At 39.1% G+C, this 18,526-nt stretch overlaps 2 protein-coding genes across 2 annotated transcripts in view; both read left to right on the top strand.

Annotated features, from left to right (window-relative positions):
* Window positions 1–810: 810 nt before the first annotated feature.
* Window positions 811–9,530, top strand: zic2b (zic family member 2 (odd-paired homolog, Drosophila) b). Its single transcript, XM_078273264.1, has 2 exons — window positions 811–1,572; window positions 4,788–9,530. The coding sequence occupies exons 1-2, from the start codon at window positions 1,050–1,052 to the stop codon at window positions 5,417–5,419; spliced, it is 1,155 nt and encodes a 384-aa protein (XP_078129390.1). The 5' UTR covers window positions 811–1,049; the 3' UTR covers window positions 5,420–9,530.
* Window positions 9,531–12,873: 3,343 nt separating this feature from the next.
* pcca (propionyl-CoA carboxylase subunit alpha) overlaps window positions 12,874–18,526 on the top strand; it is a 31,853-nt gene continuing 26,200 nt past the window's right edge. Inside the window, exons 1-5 of the mRNA XM_078273007.1 lie at window positions 12,874–12,959; window positions 16,577–16,654; window positions 16,937–16,984; window positions 17,322–17,390; window positions 18,347–18,460. Of these exons, the coding sequence (XP_078129133.1) occupies window positions 12,906–12,959; window positions 16,577–16,654; window positions 16,937–16,984; window positions 17,322–17,390; window positions 18,347–18,460 (363 nt within the window). The 5' untranslated portion in view covers window positions 12,874–12,905. The remainder of the gene's footprint in view (window positions 12,960–16,576; window positions 16,655–16,936; window positions 16,985–17,321; window positions 17,391–18,346; window positions 18,461–18,526) is intronic.

Here is an 18,526-nt window from a genome sequence, read left to right as displayed (position 1 = left end):
AAAAGAACAACACACAACTGTGCCGAACACTTAGACCTTACATTTCAAAGCAGGCTAGTACCATGCAGATCATTTCGCTATTCACCTATTATTACTATTATCAATAAATTCATTACATTTATCTTGTTATATTAACTTACTTTTAAACATTAACCAGCGCTCCCTCTCTTTTCTTATTCAGAAAGGTCATTTTGGTGTTTGTGATGCAGGAAAAAAAATCCTTACAACATGGGCTGTCACCCAAATACACAACATTATGGTTATTTGATTTCAATCATTTCTAGACAAAAGTGGCATTTTAAGATAGGGAGGTTTTTCATGGTAAGAATTGATAATAGACCTTATCAAAAATAATAATGGGCTAATAATAATACAAATCATAGCAGTAATGATGGGAATAATTGCCAAAACTATACAATAAGACTGTATAGTAAAAATCTAGAATTTGCATACCAAACATGGAATGATACTAAAAATATTTGTGTGTGTCTGTCAATTATGGTTACACAAATACTAGCCCATATATTAGATTTCTTTTTCATATGTCTTTTTCATATGTTTCATATGTATGTGTATGTACAAATTTCCATGTAATGTTGTAATGGGTTGACAAACGTAGGTCATCCACATCAACCCTGTGACAAAGTGTAATCACTGAAGGTAAATTTGTCATGTTATGTGTGTACCATAACTTTGGGGGTTTGTTAGTTGAACAATAAGAAAGGGAATGAAGGAAGGAAGGAAGGAAGGATTGAAGAAGGAAAGGAGACGAGGACGCCCTAGACGCTGTTGGGTCGCGTCCTGCTGTGTTTCTTCGTCTCCGTTCACCTCCATTCACACAGTAAATAAAAGCATGGAGGCTCCGACTCTCGGGATCTAATATCGAACAGCGGGGGGTAAAGACACCGCATGCGCTCTCCCTTTCACCAAAACACACGGGAAGGAAGCCAGGACAGCGGCGGACGCTTTGCCAGTTGGATTTAACTCGTTTTACGTGGAAGAGAGGGTTGTAGTTGGAGACAGGAGCGGGGCAGCCCGCCGTGCTGAGCATGAAGCGGACGACTGTAGTGGCCAGGCACAATGGCCTCGTCTCTCCGCTGGGGAACAACAACTCCGGGGCTTCGAGCATCGTCTCACCACCACAGCCGAGAGCCACTAGTATCTCCGCTTCTGCCGACAGTGGTGTTGGCGGTGGGATGGACGGCCTGCTGGATTTCTCCAAAGGCCCCACCGTCAAAACCGAGCTGGTCTGTAAATGGATTGACCGAACTTCTTCGAGACAGAGGCTTGGGCGGACGGCGACATCCGTCTGCGACCAAACTTTCAGCTCCATGCACGAGCTGGTGGACCACGTCACCACCGAGCATGTAGCAGCGGGGCTCGAGACCCTCAGTCATGTCTGCATGTGGGACGAGTGTATGCGCGGCGGGAAGGCATTCAAAGCCAAATACAAACTCATCAACCACATTCGCGTGCACACCGGGGAGAAGCCTTTTTCATGCGCATTTCCCAACTGCGGCAAGATGTTCGCACGCTCCGAGAACCTCAAGATCCACACGCGCACGCACACTGGTAGGGTCTCATGATTCTGTGACTCACACAGAGCGTTGTGATACAGTCATTATAGTCTTTAAATCCGTGTCACCCGTTTAGAAAGCAGCCTCCTTACAGAGAATAAAGAGGTTAATAGATATTGTTCCCAGTCTGCTAGGAATCCCCTCCATGTTTACGTAGGCACAGTTCAGTACCCCATTCACATCCGGCCTTCATTGCCTCCTTGTTTCCTAGAGGAATCATAGGTCGAAACTGCAGCTCAGGAGTCATGCAAGGTGACAGGAAGCAGGACAAAGCAGCTGGATTGTGAGAGAGGGAAAAGGATTAGTGCAGAATCTAATTGATTCGATGTACACAAAAGAACTGAGTGTGTTGAGACATTCATATGGTTATAGTTGTCATTTTAATTCCCAGCCTGCATCAAACATAGTTTGCAGGAATTTTATTATTTATCACAATTACCCAGAATCAGGCCTATATTATGTCAATGTGTGCAGTTTTAAGTATTCAGTTGCCAGTTGTTTAAAATGTGGCATTCCATTTAATGCCGAAGAGACAGTGCTGCTTTCTACTTAGACACCCTTTGTGAAGGGATTATAAACTGTAACTAATATATTTTGTAATGGTCAATGAATCATTTATTCATGCTCTATAGATGAATTATAAGTTGTCAATCCTGTGTGTTTTGTTTACTTGCTTGTTTTTTCATGGTTTTGTTAGACAGTGTAAGGGAAGCTAGCATTGCTAAACTTTAAAATAGGTCCCAGAATAGACTCGGACAATGTTAGAACATTAGAACTTCCATGCAGGCAGGATTTAGTGCAGAACTATTGAATTATACTGCAATAGCTAGCTTTAGCTAGGTGGACCCTTTTAGCTCTATTAGATGTCCATGGGGTGATGAAATAATGCTGTAAAAGAATTGATCATTTTTTGATAACCTTTTATCATTCCAAAAACACAAACAACCCCCACAGTACAAACTTTAGACAGTGACCACAATAACTAATCCAACTTAAGTCCAGGGTACAACACTAGTATGATGTATACTGTACATAGTACATGACATACTCAGAGATAACTGTACACACACCTAAATGTGAGTGAGAGAATAAATGAGACATTATTATCACATAGGAATATAGAAACACCCCCATTCCAGTTGACAGTGACAAAGGGCGAAAAAAAAAAGCGTTAGATTAATTAGCTGCGCATACTTGGTAGCCTTGTCCACCTAAATTAATTATAAACAAACATAAAAAACTAGTAGGCTATTTGCAGTATATTAAATCATTTTTTAACTAATTATTTTGCATTTTCTGTCTCCAGTGGGTTGGGCTGATCCAAAAAGTGAAAACAAGGGGGGTGTTCTGAAGACAGACTGTTACCTGTGAAACAGGGGTGCTCTGAAAACACCCCCGTTAGCAATTAGTGCTTTCCACCTGATCAAATTAACGCGGCAAAAAATAATAATAAAAAAAAAAAAAAAAAAAAAAAAAAAAAAAAAAAAAGAAAGAAAGAAAGAAATTAACACAGCAAAAAAATGACCAATCTGAATTTTGGTCGAGCCAGAACGTATCGACCACTAGTCGACTGGGAGATTACAGCCCTAGTATTCGTAAAATTCTCAAAACACGTTCTTCATAATTCATCCAAAAAATGGTTTCACTAATTTACAGCAAGTAGTTTTTTAAAAATATAATGAAAAACTAAGAGGATTAACTTTCTTGCTACACTCAGTAATGGAGGAACCCAGAAAAGAACAGTCTTCTCTGAAACTTTATCCAATCACCAGGCGCCTCTTTTCTCTCTTGTCTTGCACTTGGTTGAAATTTCAACCTGTGATAGTTGTACCCCCTTCCCCCTCTTTATTTGATGTGAACAAAGCTTGATGTCTATTTTCAGGACATAGTGGAAATGTCTCGACTGAGTTTAATCAGTATTGCTCAAAGAGAACTTGAGTTATGAAACTTCAGATTTTAGTACTTTCCCCCAGAGCACGTGCACCAAAAGTTTTTTGATTGATGGCAGCCATGTTTTTGGACCAGTCTAGCTCAATTGTAATGTGTTGGTGTATCTGGTGTATAAATGTGGTATTGATACAGTCAAAATCCCAAATGGTAAATTAAATGTGTATTATACAAATGAGCAAGAAATCCATCATGGTGGCCTTTATTGTCCAGGTTTTGTCCAAATATTGTCATTTTAAAGAGCAGATAGAGATGGATATGTGTGTCAAATTTCAAGTCAATCTGACTTGTTTTTTGAATGTTAATTATAGCGCCACCATCAGGCTGATTGGGGTCATATTTCTTGTGAAGCATTTGCATCATTTAAAGTTAAGTATCGTGCTCATAGCACACAGCAAATTAAGCAACAGCATAAAACAACAAATAACTAGAAAATGTATTTCCTACAGAAAATGTCAGTGCTTACAGCTGAAATAAAATGGCAAAGTAAATTAAATGTAGTAATTTTTATACTATGTCAAACTATCTGTTAGCTGCAGGAAAGAGATGTAGTGAGGTTTTTTTATGTACTATTCAGAGCTGCACTCATGTCATTGGTTGACACCATAATTGGTATTGTCAGTTTTCCATTATACATGCCATCCCAAATTACATATCTAAAAAAAAAGCATTTAAACAGCAAAATGTTGTTGCAAACCCCTTTCTCCCTACTTTTATGTGATAAATAAGCCTCCCTTTCACTTCTTGCAAGGCATACCATTGCATTTATATTTGAACATGACCCAGTTCTTCATCCACAGGAATATTCCTATAATCTCTTCATAATAACTCAGTTTGGCTCTCAAAGTAAATGGTATTTTCTTTAAATCCTATACAGTACACCATATTTTTAACACTGACAGTTTTCTTCCAGTTTAAGGCAATAAGTAACTTTACATGTAATGTGCACACACTCTAAACTCTTTTGCTCTTAAATGAATGAACTAAAATTAACAATTCTATGTGTACTAAAGAAACATTAATAAACTCTCAAGAATCCTCAAGATTTCTTTTTAATCACCTCCTTCCAAATCTCTTTTACCTGAACACAGCCCCACATTCAATGAATAAGAGTTCCTTGTCGCTCAACACATTCAACACGCCATAGGCTAAAATGCACTCAGTAGCATATGCGTAGATGGTGGAGAAAAGTTGGTGTCTGTACCAGTACTTAGGGGCCCATTCTAGAGTGTGATGATAATGAGTGTGATGTTTGTGTTGCAGGTGAGAAGCCATTCCAGTGTGATTATTGTGAGCGACGCTTCGCCAACAGCAGCGACCGGAAGAAGCACTCGCAGGTCCACACAGCCTCGAAGCCCTACGACTGCAAAGCCCTGGGCTGCACCAAGTCCTACACCCACCCCAGCTCCCTGCGCAAACACATGAAGGTTCACGTCAAGTCGTCACCTACCTCTGAACCCCAGGACGTGTACGACTCCATCCCTCATCAACTCCAACAACCTCATCAAGCCCTCCTCGAGCCCCTCGACCTTAAAATGAATCGCCTCTCTCCATCACTTGCCAATAAAAACACAAATTTTCCTCTCCTGTCCAATCACCAATTAGATATCAGCTCAGCCAGCGAAGTTGACCATAAGCTGCTGCTGCGGAGTTCATCACCAATGACAATGCCTCTGGATCTCTCTCTGTCAAGCCTGAAGAGTCAGCTGGCCCAGAAGCAGCAGAGTGGTAGGACCCAGCGGAGGAGCCAGCGCTCAGTCAACCCAGCCTTACCTCAGTTGTCTAACATTAAGGAGTGGTATGTCTGTACCAGGAGTACAGCACCACACTTTCCTCTACTTCACCCAGACCACATCAAATCAGAACCTAGTGATGACGAGGAGTATGTCACGTAGGACATCATGTCACGTAATTTGGACTTGAAGAACATGTATTGTCAGACCCAGGTCAGGTCAGAGAATGCTCTGTGGAATCATAGTTGCTGTAAATTTCCAGAACCAGCAGTATGGTTCAACATCAGAGGCCCTGCTAAGATGGAGAAGGCTGTGATCAGATGGAGACCTTTTTTACTCTGTCTCTAATACAAAACTCAGCTTGGCGATCATCACTATCTGTGGACCAAAAAGCAATGAATCAAATGTTGCCAGAAGGGACAAGAGGAATTCCATTGTTATGGTTATCAAACAAAATGTTTGACAAAAAAACTGCAAGATATCCAATTAGTGCTGGCTAACTTACCTGAGCTAACAAAGGGGATGACATTGTACAAATGGACCAGGTGATGTTGGGTACTGCTCTGCTTGCTATTAAAGAATATGAAGAGGGCGGTGTACATGACGACCTCTCTAGGGAGACAGATTATTGACCAATTTATCTAAGCGCTCCACCTAAATGAAGCAATTTTAAGGGCTACATTGACACTGATAGAAGGTGGTTAATGTTATCCTGAGGTCAATATAGCTCTGTACACATGGTACCCCGACAGGTCCAAAACAACAGGCACACAGGTTGGAGGTGAGCGTGTGCCTGTTATGGCTCCAGTATGTTTTAAACAAACTAGTTTGTACATCAGATCAAAATGTGTTCGAAGCAGCTGATTTTGCGGTCAGAAAGGGGTTTTTAAATGCTGTTAGGTGATCCGACAAGCACTTTGTTTAAAGCAAACTGATGCCTTTACTTATAAACCATTGGTAGTAACTTGTTCAAACGTGTTTTATGTGATCACAGTCTAATCCAACACAGTAGCCAGCAGTGAAGCTGCAGTTTGAAGACCATAGGGACTGTTTCTTTGTACTGATCATTAAGTGTCTCCTTAACCTCTTCAACTCTATGGACCTTTCAGTGGGTTAATCGCCTGCATCTGTTTACACTCCATCTACAATTAAGTCAAGACCCCAAGGTTTCCAAAATTACCATATATGTCATACACATATTCCTTTAACATGAAAATGTGTATTAAATGATGCACAAGACATCTATTGTTTTCCCTTTGATCAAATGGTGCAGCCATAAAAAGTGGAATCTTGGATTTGAAAATTGACTTCAATGAATCAACAAAACGAGCAGAATGTATTGTGAAAGATTGTGGTACAGCTTGGAAAAATATTTCATCTATGTTTGAACTAACTGCATCGAGAACACTTTAAATGAGTAATAAGTGACTTATACCAATATACATTATCCATCAACTAGTAGGACATATCAAGCTGGATTTGATCCTGAGTTGTAAGAAAATCTAGCTGAAGCAGACAGGATTTAAATTATATTTTAAAGGGAAATTAAGGCTGATTTATGGTTGTACGTGACTCTACGCAGAGCCTAAGTAAGTGGCTTATGCCGTTGTGAGGATTTATACTTGTGTGCTGGTGTGTCTGCGTCATTCTAGCGTATGTCTTTAAGAGAATAGCAGAGCAGAGCCAGTATGTAGTGTGTGCGTGCCTTTGATTTTTTGTTTTAAAGTGTGTACAACCCAGGTCTTACAACCTTAAAACTGAAAGTGAGCACACCTGAAATGTCTCTAATAATCCCTCATTGCACAGGAAAACTGGGTGCACACTACAGTAAGTACAGTAAGTCAGAATTGGAGTAGGAAGTGAGTATGTAAACTGTGATGGATGTTCACAAGGGTTATCTTGGGAAATAATTTTAGTGTTCATCTTCCAAGTACGTTTGGCTAACGTGGGGGTTTGTTTAAAATCTTTTAAGTCACTTTACCCCCAAACTATTAACTTAGTGTGTACATTATTATTACTGGCAGGAATGATGGACAAAACAGCAAATAACACCAAGGTTATGGAATTTTCCTTTAAACAATTTAAGTGATTTGAGAATTGTGAGTTTCAATTTCATTTAGGTTTACTTACGACAAATCAATCTGGAAGTCAAGAGTGGAGAGGATACAGGGAAGTGTATACAGTAAGTGTAGAACAAAATTGGACAGACAGAATTGTGTCATTGAAGTTTTGATTCTCAAGCAATAATCTCTAGACACGAGCAAGCAACTACTCGCACCCAGTTATGAAGTTTGTATTATTTTCATGGTCGTCACGTTGAAACAGTGATTTGCACCGTCACCTCACAGCTGTGGCCTTTCTGTAGGGAGTTCACATGTCTGTGTGGATTTTCTCCCACAGTCCAAACACATACAGGTCTGATTAATTGGAAACTCTGAATTAGCTGTAGGTGTAAATGTGAGTGTGAATGGTTGTCTGTCCATATATGTTAGCCCTGTGCTAGACTGGTAACTTATCAAGATGTAACATGCCTCTCACACGATGTGAGTTGGGATAGGCTCCAGGTCTCTGTCTCATGTTATCAAGTGCTCAGAATCTCTCAGCTAATGAAAACTAGTAACTACCCAATCAGGTTGTTGCTTCAAATTGTTTGAGTACAAATCTGTTCCTGGGTTATACATTTTGCCCTACAGATTGATTAATTTTGCCTCACGATAGGGCAGACATTTCAGAGTTATTGATCACTGAATAGCATATTTGTGTTTTATCGAGAAAGGCTGTTTGATGCAGTACCACACCATGACCACCAGAAGTCATTGAAGGTTTCCAGTTCAGACACCTTCTGAACAATTCATTGTCTAAAAACATGTTCAATGCAGCAGATGAAATGCAAGATACAGCTATTCAGCTATTATGAACTCCAGTGAGATCAACCTTTCCTTTCACCCTTTCCCACCCCAACCCTCTGAATTAACAACACTAAGTCACAATGATGTGTGAGTAAACGAGTGAATAAGAAATTTAATTAAAACCAACCAACCTTACTGAAGTATCATGCTATTGCTATTGAATAATGTCAGATTTTTTATCAACCATTTTTGTCGATTTTACTCAGTAATCAGTACTGTATCTTGGTGACTCTCTGGAAACAGGTGAAAGGACAGCATCTGTCTGTCCTTGTATCATGATTATTAACAAGGCTCATCAGGCTTTAAAAGAACAAACTAATGTTATGATTTAGTGTGAGGTCAAGAGATTTGACGCAAATCTGACCACAGAGCAGCTGAAAGGATTCATATCCAGTGTGCCTGAGGAGCACTGGAACTACTACGCCACTTAAGCATTAAAAAGCTCATTCTTGATCTTGTAAATATTATTCAACCATTATCTGTAACTGCTCACATTCACACCTACGGGCAATTTAGAGTCGCCAATTAACCTAAACTGCATGTCTGTAGACTGGGGGAAGAAACTGCAAAACCCGGAGAAAACCTTACGTGCGGAGAACATGCAAACTTCACACAGAAGGGTTCGAACCCTGACCCTCCTGATCTAAGGCACCATGCAGCCCTTGGAAATACTAGTAAGTAGCCCATGGAATAAGATGTCTTACTGTACCACTAGCTGAACTGTTGAAGTGATAGTAGTTGGTCTCACTAGACGAAAGCTTTATTCTAACCACATAATTCAAGCCAACTAAATTAATCTGTATCCTGGTGCTAGGTTTAATGATTAATTGACGTCAGGGATGAATCAGATGTACACTGCCTGCTCAGACTGCTTCCCAATAAGCTGTTTGTAAAGTTAGCATAGGCCAATGCCATTTTACGAAAGACCCATCTTCAATCTGCATTTCCCAATGTCCCACAGTACTGATGCGTGAGATCCTTTTACACCAAACCTGATGACCGGTGTCTATCTGTTTTAACAAGAAAAAGACACTAGCAGTATGTGTCTACATTAGTCAAGAGTTTTAAGAAGAGTATGACGAATTTTGTTGTCAGACTTACAATGTAAAGGACTCTGGCATGGTCCATAATTTAAAAGACAGTGTCACAAACACACTGAACGAGTAGTATATAAGTTAGCAAGTATATTTATTTGTTTGTTTTTTTAAATTATTATCAAAAAACTGGACCTGCATTTTTCATGCAGGTCCACTGGTTTACAGTCACATGCAGTCATCACAGAGCAATACAAAAAAATCTAAAATGAATTTCTCAATGAATTGTTTTTCTCATGCACATGAAAGTGTAATTTGTTAAATAAACCATTTAAATCCTAATAACTTATTATTAGTCTTCTGTTAAGCACATATGAAGCAGGCACAGCTACTACTACTAATACTACAGCTTCTTAATTATTCTTATGATGTCCAGGAATGCAGACAGGATTTTACAAATTAGTTTTTTTGTGTGGATAAGATATATATATATATAAGGATATTTTTGCCTGATTTGATTAGAAAAGGCTGTAGGCCTACTATTTGTTCATTTTTTGTGGCTTAACTTCTTATTTTTTAAAATGTTATGATGTTTTACAATGTTCCAAAAATGTGTATAGAATACAGCAGCAGCCTTAAAATAAGTAGATGGTGAAGTATTTACCGTTAATTTAATTTTTGTTATTTTATTAATCAAATACAGCATCTGTGACCCTTTTCTTTCAACCACAACAAGGCTACATAGGCTTCACAGGATCTGATAGACTCGAGCCAGGCCAAATATTTTTGAAAAACCTTTAAATTAGTCAATAATGTTATCCTGGCAGACTATTCTGAGCAACTGATTTCCACATAAATTGAAAGCTACACACGGTAACACGTTGTTCAAACCTTCACACGGCCGGAAATAATGAAGATATGGGCTCAGTGTACTCAGTAGCAGCTGCCCGTGTCCACCTCTGTCATCAAGTGACCAGGTTACTGATGTGGAGCTGACGTCGATTTTCAGGTGGGATTGTATATGTGGATTCATGGACATGAATTTCTGACTTTTTTGATATCAGTGGAATGCAGCATTAAACACAGATTCTGAGTAACTGCACAATAATTACAATGGTTTTGTAAGTCAGTAGTTCCCAATGTGGGTCAGGCCCCTCACAATGGGTCACATGATAAATCTGCTTGGTCGTGATGATTAACAGGAGAGGAAAACAAACAATAACATATTTCTGCTACGCAAAGGTATGTTATTTCAGACTTTCATCTAATCTTAGCTTTGTTCATTTTACAATCTGGATATGTTACCTTCTTCAGGGCTCTAGGGAGTGCTGTTCTAAATGGATGGCAAAATGGCATTTGACCAAAACTTAGATTTGAAGGATTCACTTTAAATACAACATACACAGCTGACCCCACGAAACTCATGCCAATGTGGAGAGACACAAATGGCACAATAAATAAATATCTATTAGGATTTTTATATATTTATTTATTTTGCTACCTTGGTTAATTTAGTCTGAAGGAGGAGAAGTAAAATGTATAGTCTTAAAGAAAACATGCTCATTTGGGTTTTCTACTAGAACATATTTAGGGACCGTTCGGTATTTATGGAATGGCCCACCGGAGGAAAATAGGGGAGGGTCATGTCTTTTTATTCTTTGCTGAGGGGAGGGTCATCCAACATTTTTCAGTCCAGAGGGGGGGTCACCCAACTTTTGTATTCATGAAACAGCAACATTTCAAAGTGGCTTGTTTGGTGCATATTTTTCCATGTAGCTCTTAGTCTCAGCCCTCCTTCGCTACCAGATGGGTCTGACCCATGAGTGGGGCAGGGGGAGCTGCCCCCTGGTGGCTGAAACGGATAATTGCATTGTTTAAAAAATGAGTGGAATAATTACGTCTGACATGATCAGATATTTTATAAATATCTTAAATAACACAAAACAACTAAATGGGGGTAGGTAATACATCTGATTTAATATACTGCTTTAGTAAAAAAAAAAGTATTTCCTGGCTGACGATGGCAGCAGCAGGACGTAAAAAACGAAAATGTCTTGTCGCTAGTCTGGACATCTTACCGTGCCAAGGTTGCAATAAAGGTTTCCTAAATGCCACATTTGATGTCAGCTTACTAATTAATTGTGGGTTTTGTTTAGATTTGGACTTTTATACGTTTATTCCACTTTGTTTAAACGGCGAAGTGGATGAAGCCTAGTGACGAGTCCATAGCAACCAGTTTGTGTGTTGAATGTTACCCAGAGTGCCTTGCTGAATGGTCTCAATATTTTATTGTTTTATTTCAAGTGAATACTAGTTTACTAGAGGAGTAACTTAGTATTTGAAGTAATGCAGGAAGTGTGCATTTAGTTTCCATGCTTATTGTGTTTCCACAACAATGTTAGTGAGTAAATCTCCTGAAATGGTCACCACACCATAACAGAGGATTGTGGTCAGATGAGAATGCAGGTTTAGTCACGTATGTTATGGCTGTTAAAAAACAATGGGAAGATGTATATTTACCAAGCGCAAGTCAGTACAGAAGGTATCGATAAATTGCTGGGGGAGGGTCATCCCTTTTATCCAAATTGTTTTGGAGGGTCATAGAAATTCTTTTACTGGCGAGGGGAGGGTCGTGTCTTTTTTGACTAAAGGTCCCAAAACTCCTCCGGTAGCCCCTTAAATAAATAACGAACAGTCCCTAACATGCTTTAATGTTCACAAACCACATGGTTTTTCTCATATTGCTTACTGCTGCATCTGCTGTATTCACCTTCTGTCAGTCTGTTTTAGCACCTGTTTCTTAAAAGGTGGAGTCTTATGGAAAAAGATTGTTAATATTTGATCTCAACAACCAAACCATAGACTGTAATGGACGTAATATCGGTGATGTCACCCATTGGTTTGTGGACTGCCGTTTTGAAGCCAGGAGTTTGCATTTTGGCCGTCACTATCTTTGCATTTTGGAGCCAGAAGTGACCATATTTGAACAAAAAGGCGCAGCTGGGAAGGAAGACATATCTAAGCCAGTGTTGTGTATGGTTTCATGGTGCTGCATTAAGCTAAACGCTAAAGAGGGAAAGTTGCTGATTTTCAACTGTTCTGACGCGAGTCATCCAGCAGAGTTTTACTGATGGTTAAACACAGACCCCCAGGTACTGGAACCGTTCGTTAGCATTTATGGAAGTACACAAGCTGGTTGAAAATTGGCAGACTTTCTCTTAAGTTACCAGCTAACGCTAGTTTGGTATAACGCTAAATAAAACAGTTTTAGGTGACTAAATGTTCCAATTAACTTTGATAATACACAGAGGGGTCAATAATTTACAGTCATAATCCACTGTTACAAAGCAGTGAGCCTACTCCTTATTCCTTACAAAACACATTCTGAGTTATCAACTTATTTTTCTAAAAATGTCCCCACAATAAATTGAATGAATCTTGTTTCTTGACAGAAAATCTATATTGTACCCACCAGACAAAAGGAACACTTGCTAGGATTTTGACTAGCATGTCTTCTGCCAAAGATTTTTTTAAGGCAGCGTTTCTTTTTCGCAGGTATGATGATGATAATGATGATGATGACGATGATGAATGAATAAAGTTGCGAGAAAAAAAAAAAAGATTGGCGTTGACGCCTCTCTCTCCACCAATCTGGTCTCTTTAAAGCTAATACGTCATTAACCGTCACCGTCACAGTTTGGCAACATGGCGGCGCACAGGGTCTCTCCATCACTGAACAGGCTGCTGTTTGCGGTAAAGGTGAGCTGTTCACACTTTTTGCTGTAGAGGTGAGCTGTTCACAGTGTGACTGTGCAAAGTGCGAGCTCGTTGACCAAACTGACAGCCGTGTGTTTACTATCAGTAGAATGACATGATAGCTGTTAGCATAAGTCCAACACCTGCTAATGACAAGTAGGACAGTCTTGAACGTTCTTGATGGAACAAGCATAACGATAAACCAAACATGGAACGTCCTTAGATGCGATAATAAGCGAAAGAACCGCATTGCTAAAATTGGAAAAACGTATGCTGCCAAAAGCTTGACAAGTAAATAATGTTTTTTTTGTTTTGTTTTTTTTAAGCCAGAAAGAGACTGAATCCAGCCTGACTTTGACAGACAGGCTGTGCTCCAAACGTGTGTATAAAACAGGTTCTGGTACGATGGTGCTGAACATTCACACATTATATCCTGTTTAAACAACTGTAATTGCATTTTATTTACTTAGCAAGACATCGCTGGATCGCTTTCAAGGGGTACAGGCTGCGGCTTTAACTTTTTTTACTGAGTCCTCTAAGGTCTTATGTTTCACCGGATCAGTCCACTAGGGGGCCCCGAAGTAAAATTAATGGTTGGGCCCCTAGTGGCCACCTACTTGTGATACTTTTGGTACACAATTATAAACAAAAAACACATTAGGAGCAAAATTTTAAGCAAACTGGTTCACTCAAACATAGCATAGCTTTTTCATTCTAACACTAAGCCTTCATGCTAAGGGAGGTTTGAGTCAGACCATGTGTCCATGTTAATTATTCTGCATTTCAAATTAATAAAGGCACTTTAAATGGTTTGAAAACTATTGTTCTGTACAAACCACTTTGCTTCTGTTTGGATACAAGTCGGTAATTTCCTCAGGGCTTGTGCCTCATTCACAAAGTTGTTTGTTGATTTTTCACTCATACAAAATGTCACATTTCTTTCTTGTCACTCCACCAAGCTCTACTACATATATAATCATGTGGCACAGTGCAACTTTAGTACTTGTTTTTGTATTAAAGTCTATTACAAGTGCTTTCACACTTGATACAACCTGAACCTCATTTTTTCATGCTGGTCCAAATCAGGCCCCCATGAAGTGTGTCAAGCTTTGAAGCCAGTTTGACACCGCGGCCAAACAGTGGAATTGCAACTTCTGTGTCCTTCACGTGATGCCATTCTTATAGACCTTTATGGCGAAAGCGACATCCGTAAATCAGTGAATAAATTTTTTTCAAGCGTCACAACACCTGCAAAATGATTGTTTCACTATCCGAATTTGATCTATCCGATAACATTTGGAAAGTCTAGAAGAAAATAAATCGTTTAATCCCTTTTTAAAGTAAGCTCAGCGCTAAACCAGAAGTAGCTGGCTCGGCCGGCCGAGGTCTCTATTACACCTGCTCCATATACTGTAAAAATAAGTCCTGCTCCATGCCGGGCTTTGAAGCAAATCGAACATAGCGGGCAGGTGGTGGAATTGCAAATCCCGGGCCGACAGTAATACCCTATGGCCCAAAAAGACTTTCCCCATAGATTTACGTGGGGAAAGACACATCTGTAAATTAGTGGATAATTTCTTTTGAGCATCACAACTCCCGTGAAATGACTTGTTTCACTATCAGAATATGCAATATGCATGTTCATCCGCTACTGAGCAACTCTCATAGGAATGAGCAGAGCTCTGCCTCGAAATCTGTATCTAGTTTTTTTTTTTTTTTTTATACATCCATGGTCCAAGCACCCATTGGTTTTCATTTCTGTATGTTATGAAAATAAATTGGCAGACGCTTATCTCATAGCATCAATATGTCTGTGAAGTGTTCCCATTGTTGCCATTAAAATGTGATAATTTGCCTGGGAACAAGATGAATCTGCAAGCTCATGTTTTATTTGTTCTGGCACATGCATTTGCAATTTGGTCTTGGGATGTCAGGTTACGCAATAGCAGCTTCCACAGAAAGTTCCACATCAGCTGCAGTCATTTTGGTTGTTTTTGAAAATGCCTCATTGGCGATCCTCTAAACAGAAATCATCTCAAACATGCCCTGTATTAAACGCTTGTGATTTGCCCGTCGGAGCTCAAGCTGAAGGAAATCTGTTCAAAGCGGAAGGGGGACCAGACACATCTGCCAGGGCAAATAAAACAACATGCCAGGTTTACATGTCAAAAGAGTTTTTGCATTTATTTTATTAAAACCTAAGCAGAGGTAACAATTTATAGTATACACTGAAAACTATATTGAGGCAACATATTATTTTGTGTCTCATTTATGAAAAAAAAAAAAGGGAGTACTTTTGTTTATTTATAATCACTTGTGTTTTTTTTTCTAATGCACCATAAATGTGTTTTCATATTATTTTTGTACTTTAACTAAATAAATTCCCTTATCTGGGTTATTGTATTTAAAGTATACTTGTTGGGTCTTAGATTTTGGTACATGAGGTTTCATTCTGAGTTACAATTTAAAAGAGTAATCATCAAGGTTAACACAAAACTTACCTAATTCATATTGGCGGCACCGCCAGGTATTTTATTATTATTGAGAAACATAGATTGCTAACAAGCATTAGTTACTACCGGTAATAGCGCCATCTAAAGTAAAAACGGAGAACCCAGGCGCCTTCCCATAGTACTACTACACTAGAGACTACTACATGGACAGGTGTTACGCTTGTATAATTCGGGAACAATCTTGCTCTCATATTTAGTTTTTACACTGTATACTTTCATTTCTTTTTGTTTCAGCTTTATTGTATTTTTGATAATTTAAATCTGTATTTTTATTTGTAACCAAAAGCCCTACTAGGGACAAGTGTCGAATTAGCTTTGGCTAAAAACACTATGATACATACATCAGATGACTGTTGAAGTTTATCTATGTTTTTTTGTATCTGTCCCTATCTAAATAAACCTTTTTAAAAACTTGAAATCCTAACACACAATAGCTAGGTTTATAAAATGATTAGTGCAATATGCAAAACCACTGTTAAAGTTGTTTAAGTCTACTGTGTACTGAGTTCAGGATCTGAAATGAACTTTTTTCACTGCCTGTGACAGTGGCAGGCGTTTTTGTCATTACATGCATGGTTAATTATAGTGTTTGAATTACACTGTGGCTTTCTAGGGGCCAATTTGTTTATGTCAACCAAACAAATAAGGTTCTACAGCCAATAGCGTTGCGAGCGTCTTTCAAATTTATAGCTTTATCCAGTCAGACGCTAACTTTACTAAACACTTTTTTCTTGTATGCCAAATGGGCGCATGGCCTGATAATTTGGCCTGCCACTACCAACCATTTACTCGCATTTGGCAGGCGATAATTTCAGATCCTGACTGAGATAAATTAATAAATTACTTTTACCAACAAAGTCATCACACCACAAAACATCCTAATATATCATTTACCAGCCGGAATCTGCCGGAAATAAAGGTAGTTTTTCATGCATATGTATTTGTTCGTAGAGTTTGTCATAGAAATAAAATGGGAATTGATATGTATAATTAGAAATAATTGATTAAATTCAAACGTATACCACACCCTTACACATACCACATACAGCAACCCTAATTGAATATGACATTATTTAGTAGCCTAATGTATTTGTATGTGTTTTGCAGTATGCCTCATTCCAGTCAGGATGCTGTGCAGTGCACTACAACGCTCAATATTCCACCGTCCACAGTCCCAGTGAAAAGGTAATGCATCCTCCCTGTTTGACTATATTGGATGTTTTCAACAAGCAGCTGTTAACACTGAAAAAAAATGTCAAAATTTTTACCAAAAATTTGGACATTGTGAGGCAGGATGTGATTTGTGTGACATTGGTAAGAATGGGTGTGAATGCTGAAATAAAATGCCTTGCTCCGGAGTTAGGGTGTAAAGAGAGTTTGCTAATCTTCTCTATGACAGGTGGAGTGAAGAAAGTCCTTGTTGTGTCATTGATAAACAGCTAATCTGTCTGCTGTTTCCTTCCACAGACATTTGATAAGATCCTCATTGCCAACAGAGGAGAGATTGCTTGCAGGGTAAGGCTGGCTGACACAGACATGCACTGTAAATGAAATCCTGGTGAAAACTGAAACTGGTGTTGGATTTCTGTCCAACACATAAAGACATACACTCACTGGAGCTTCACCTCACACCACCCCAGATGGAGGAGCTTGTAAAACATATTCTGTAAGGGCAGAATTATGAACATGTTTAACCACAAACTTGGCTTTGCTCCTTGGCTGATTTTTGTTAATGGTACATTTCCACCTTAACACACAGCAACCTGTACCTATATACGGTCATTCTCAGCATTGTATTTGTCATTGACCATAGAGCGAAGCACGAGTTGTTAATGTTGTGTTTTTCCATCAGGTGATGAAGACATGTCATAAGATGGGCATCCAGACTGTAGCTGTTCACAGTGATGTAGACTCCAGTGCTGTGAGTTTCCATCTGTTTTCATCCAGTGTTAAAAATTAGGGATCCTGTATTTCCCAGGAAATTCTTGCTAACATCTACTTGTTTTTAAGCCTGGTGTGTGTACTGAAAACTCGTGTATGTGTAACCGGTGGACTTCTGCATTGTGTAACGTTATATTTTATTCACCACACCGTGACACCAGGATCTCTTTAGGATGATGTCCGTTTATCCTAGTGACAAAAATGAATAAACAGACCTCGTCATACATCAGGCCCGCTCCAACTTCTCTCCCAAATGGTATTACAAAAAGGGGCATATTAACAATCGACAAAAATAATATACATAATACAGCAATGTTTTATACAGTAAAAACGTACCTGGTGACAAACATGAATAAACAGACCTCGTCATACATCAGAATGGCCCGATCCAACTTCTACAATACACACATTAACACATATACAAAACCGAAGTTAGCTTTGTCTGCCGCAAATTTAAACTAGCTACACTAACTCTTAAAAACTTGGTAAACAACAGTAACGTGACAAGTCTGTTGAAATCAAGATGTAGAAGGTTGGGACAGACATTATAAAATTATGGGGATCAAAAATATTAACAAAATAATGGAATGAATTCAAGTAATGAATGAGCCAAAATTAAATTACACTCACCTCTCCCAAACGGTATTACAAAAGGGGAGAGGGAAAGGGAGCACAAGGGATTTACAGTCACCGAAGAAGAAATAAGGGAGGGGCTCTAGCATACATACATAGCCTACATACAGTCACATGAAATTCATCTTTATCACACAAATCCCGGCGTTTCTGTTGAAACCTAACTATATAAGGTGGGGACATATTGGATTGTTGTTTTGGAGTCTTCAGGGCTCATAAACAGTTGGAATAGGTGGTAACCATGTTCGATGTGTCTTTCTCACTTGATCTGGATTGAACTTCCCTGTGTATGTGTGTATCTAGGTTCATGTAAAGATGGCTGATGAAGCAGTGTGTGTTGGCCCCGCCCCCACCAGTAAGAGCTACCTGAACATGGATGCCATCATGGACGCCATCAGAGCGACTGGAGCACAAGCTGTAAGCATTTACATGGCTCTTGTTACATTATGTGACTGTGGTAGGCGACATGCAATACACTCTGTG

Source organism: Sander vitreus, chromosome 17 (genome assembly GCF_031162955.1).
Source record: "Sander vitreus isolate 19-12246 chromosome 17, sanVit1, whole genome shotgun sequence".
Taxonomy (NCBI): domain Eukaryota; kingdom Metazoa; phylum Chordata; class Actinopteri; order Perciformes; family Percidae; genus Sander; species Sander vitreus.
Note: the sequence above shows the minus strand (reverse complement) of the source record. Positions and strands in the feature narration are given on the sequence as shown.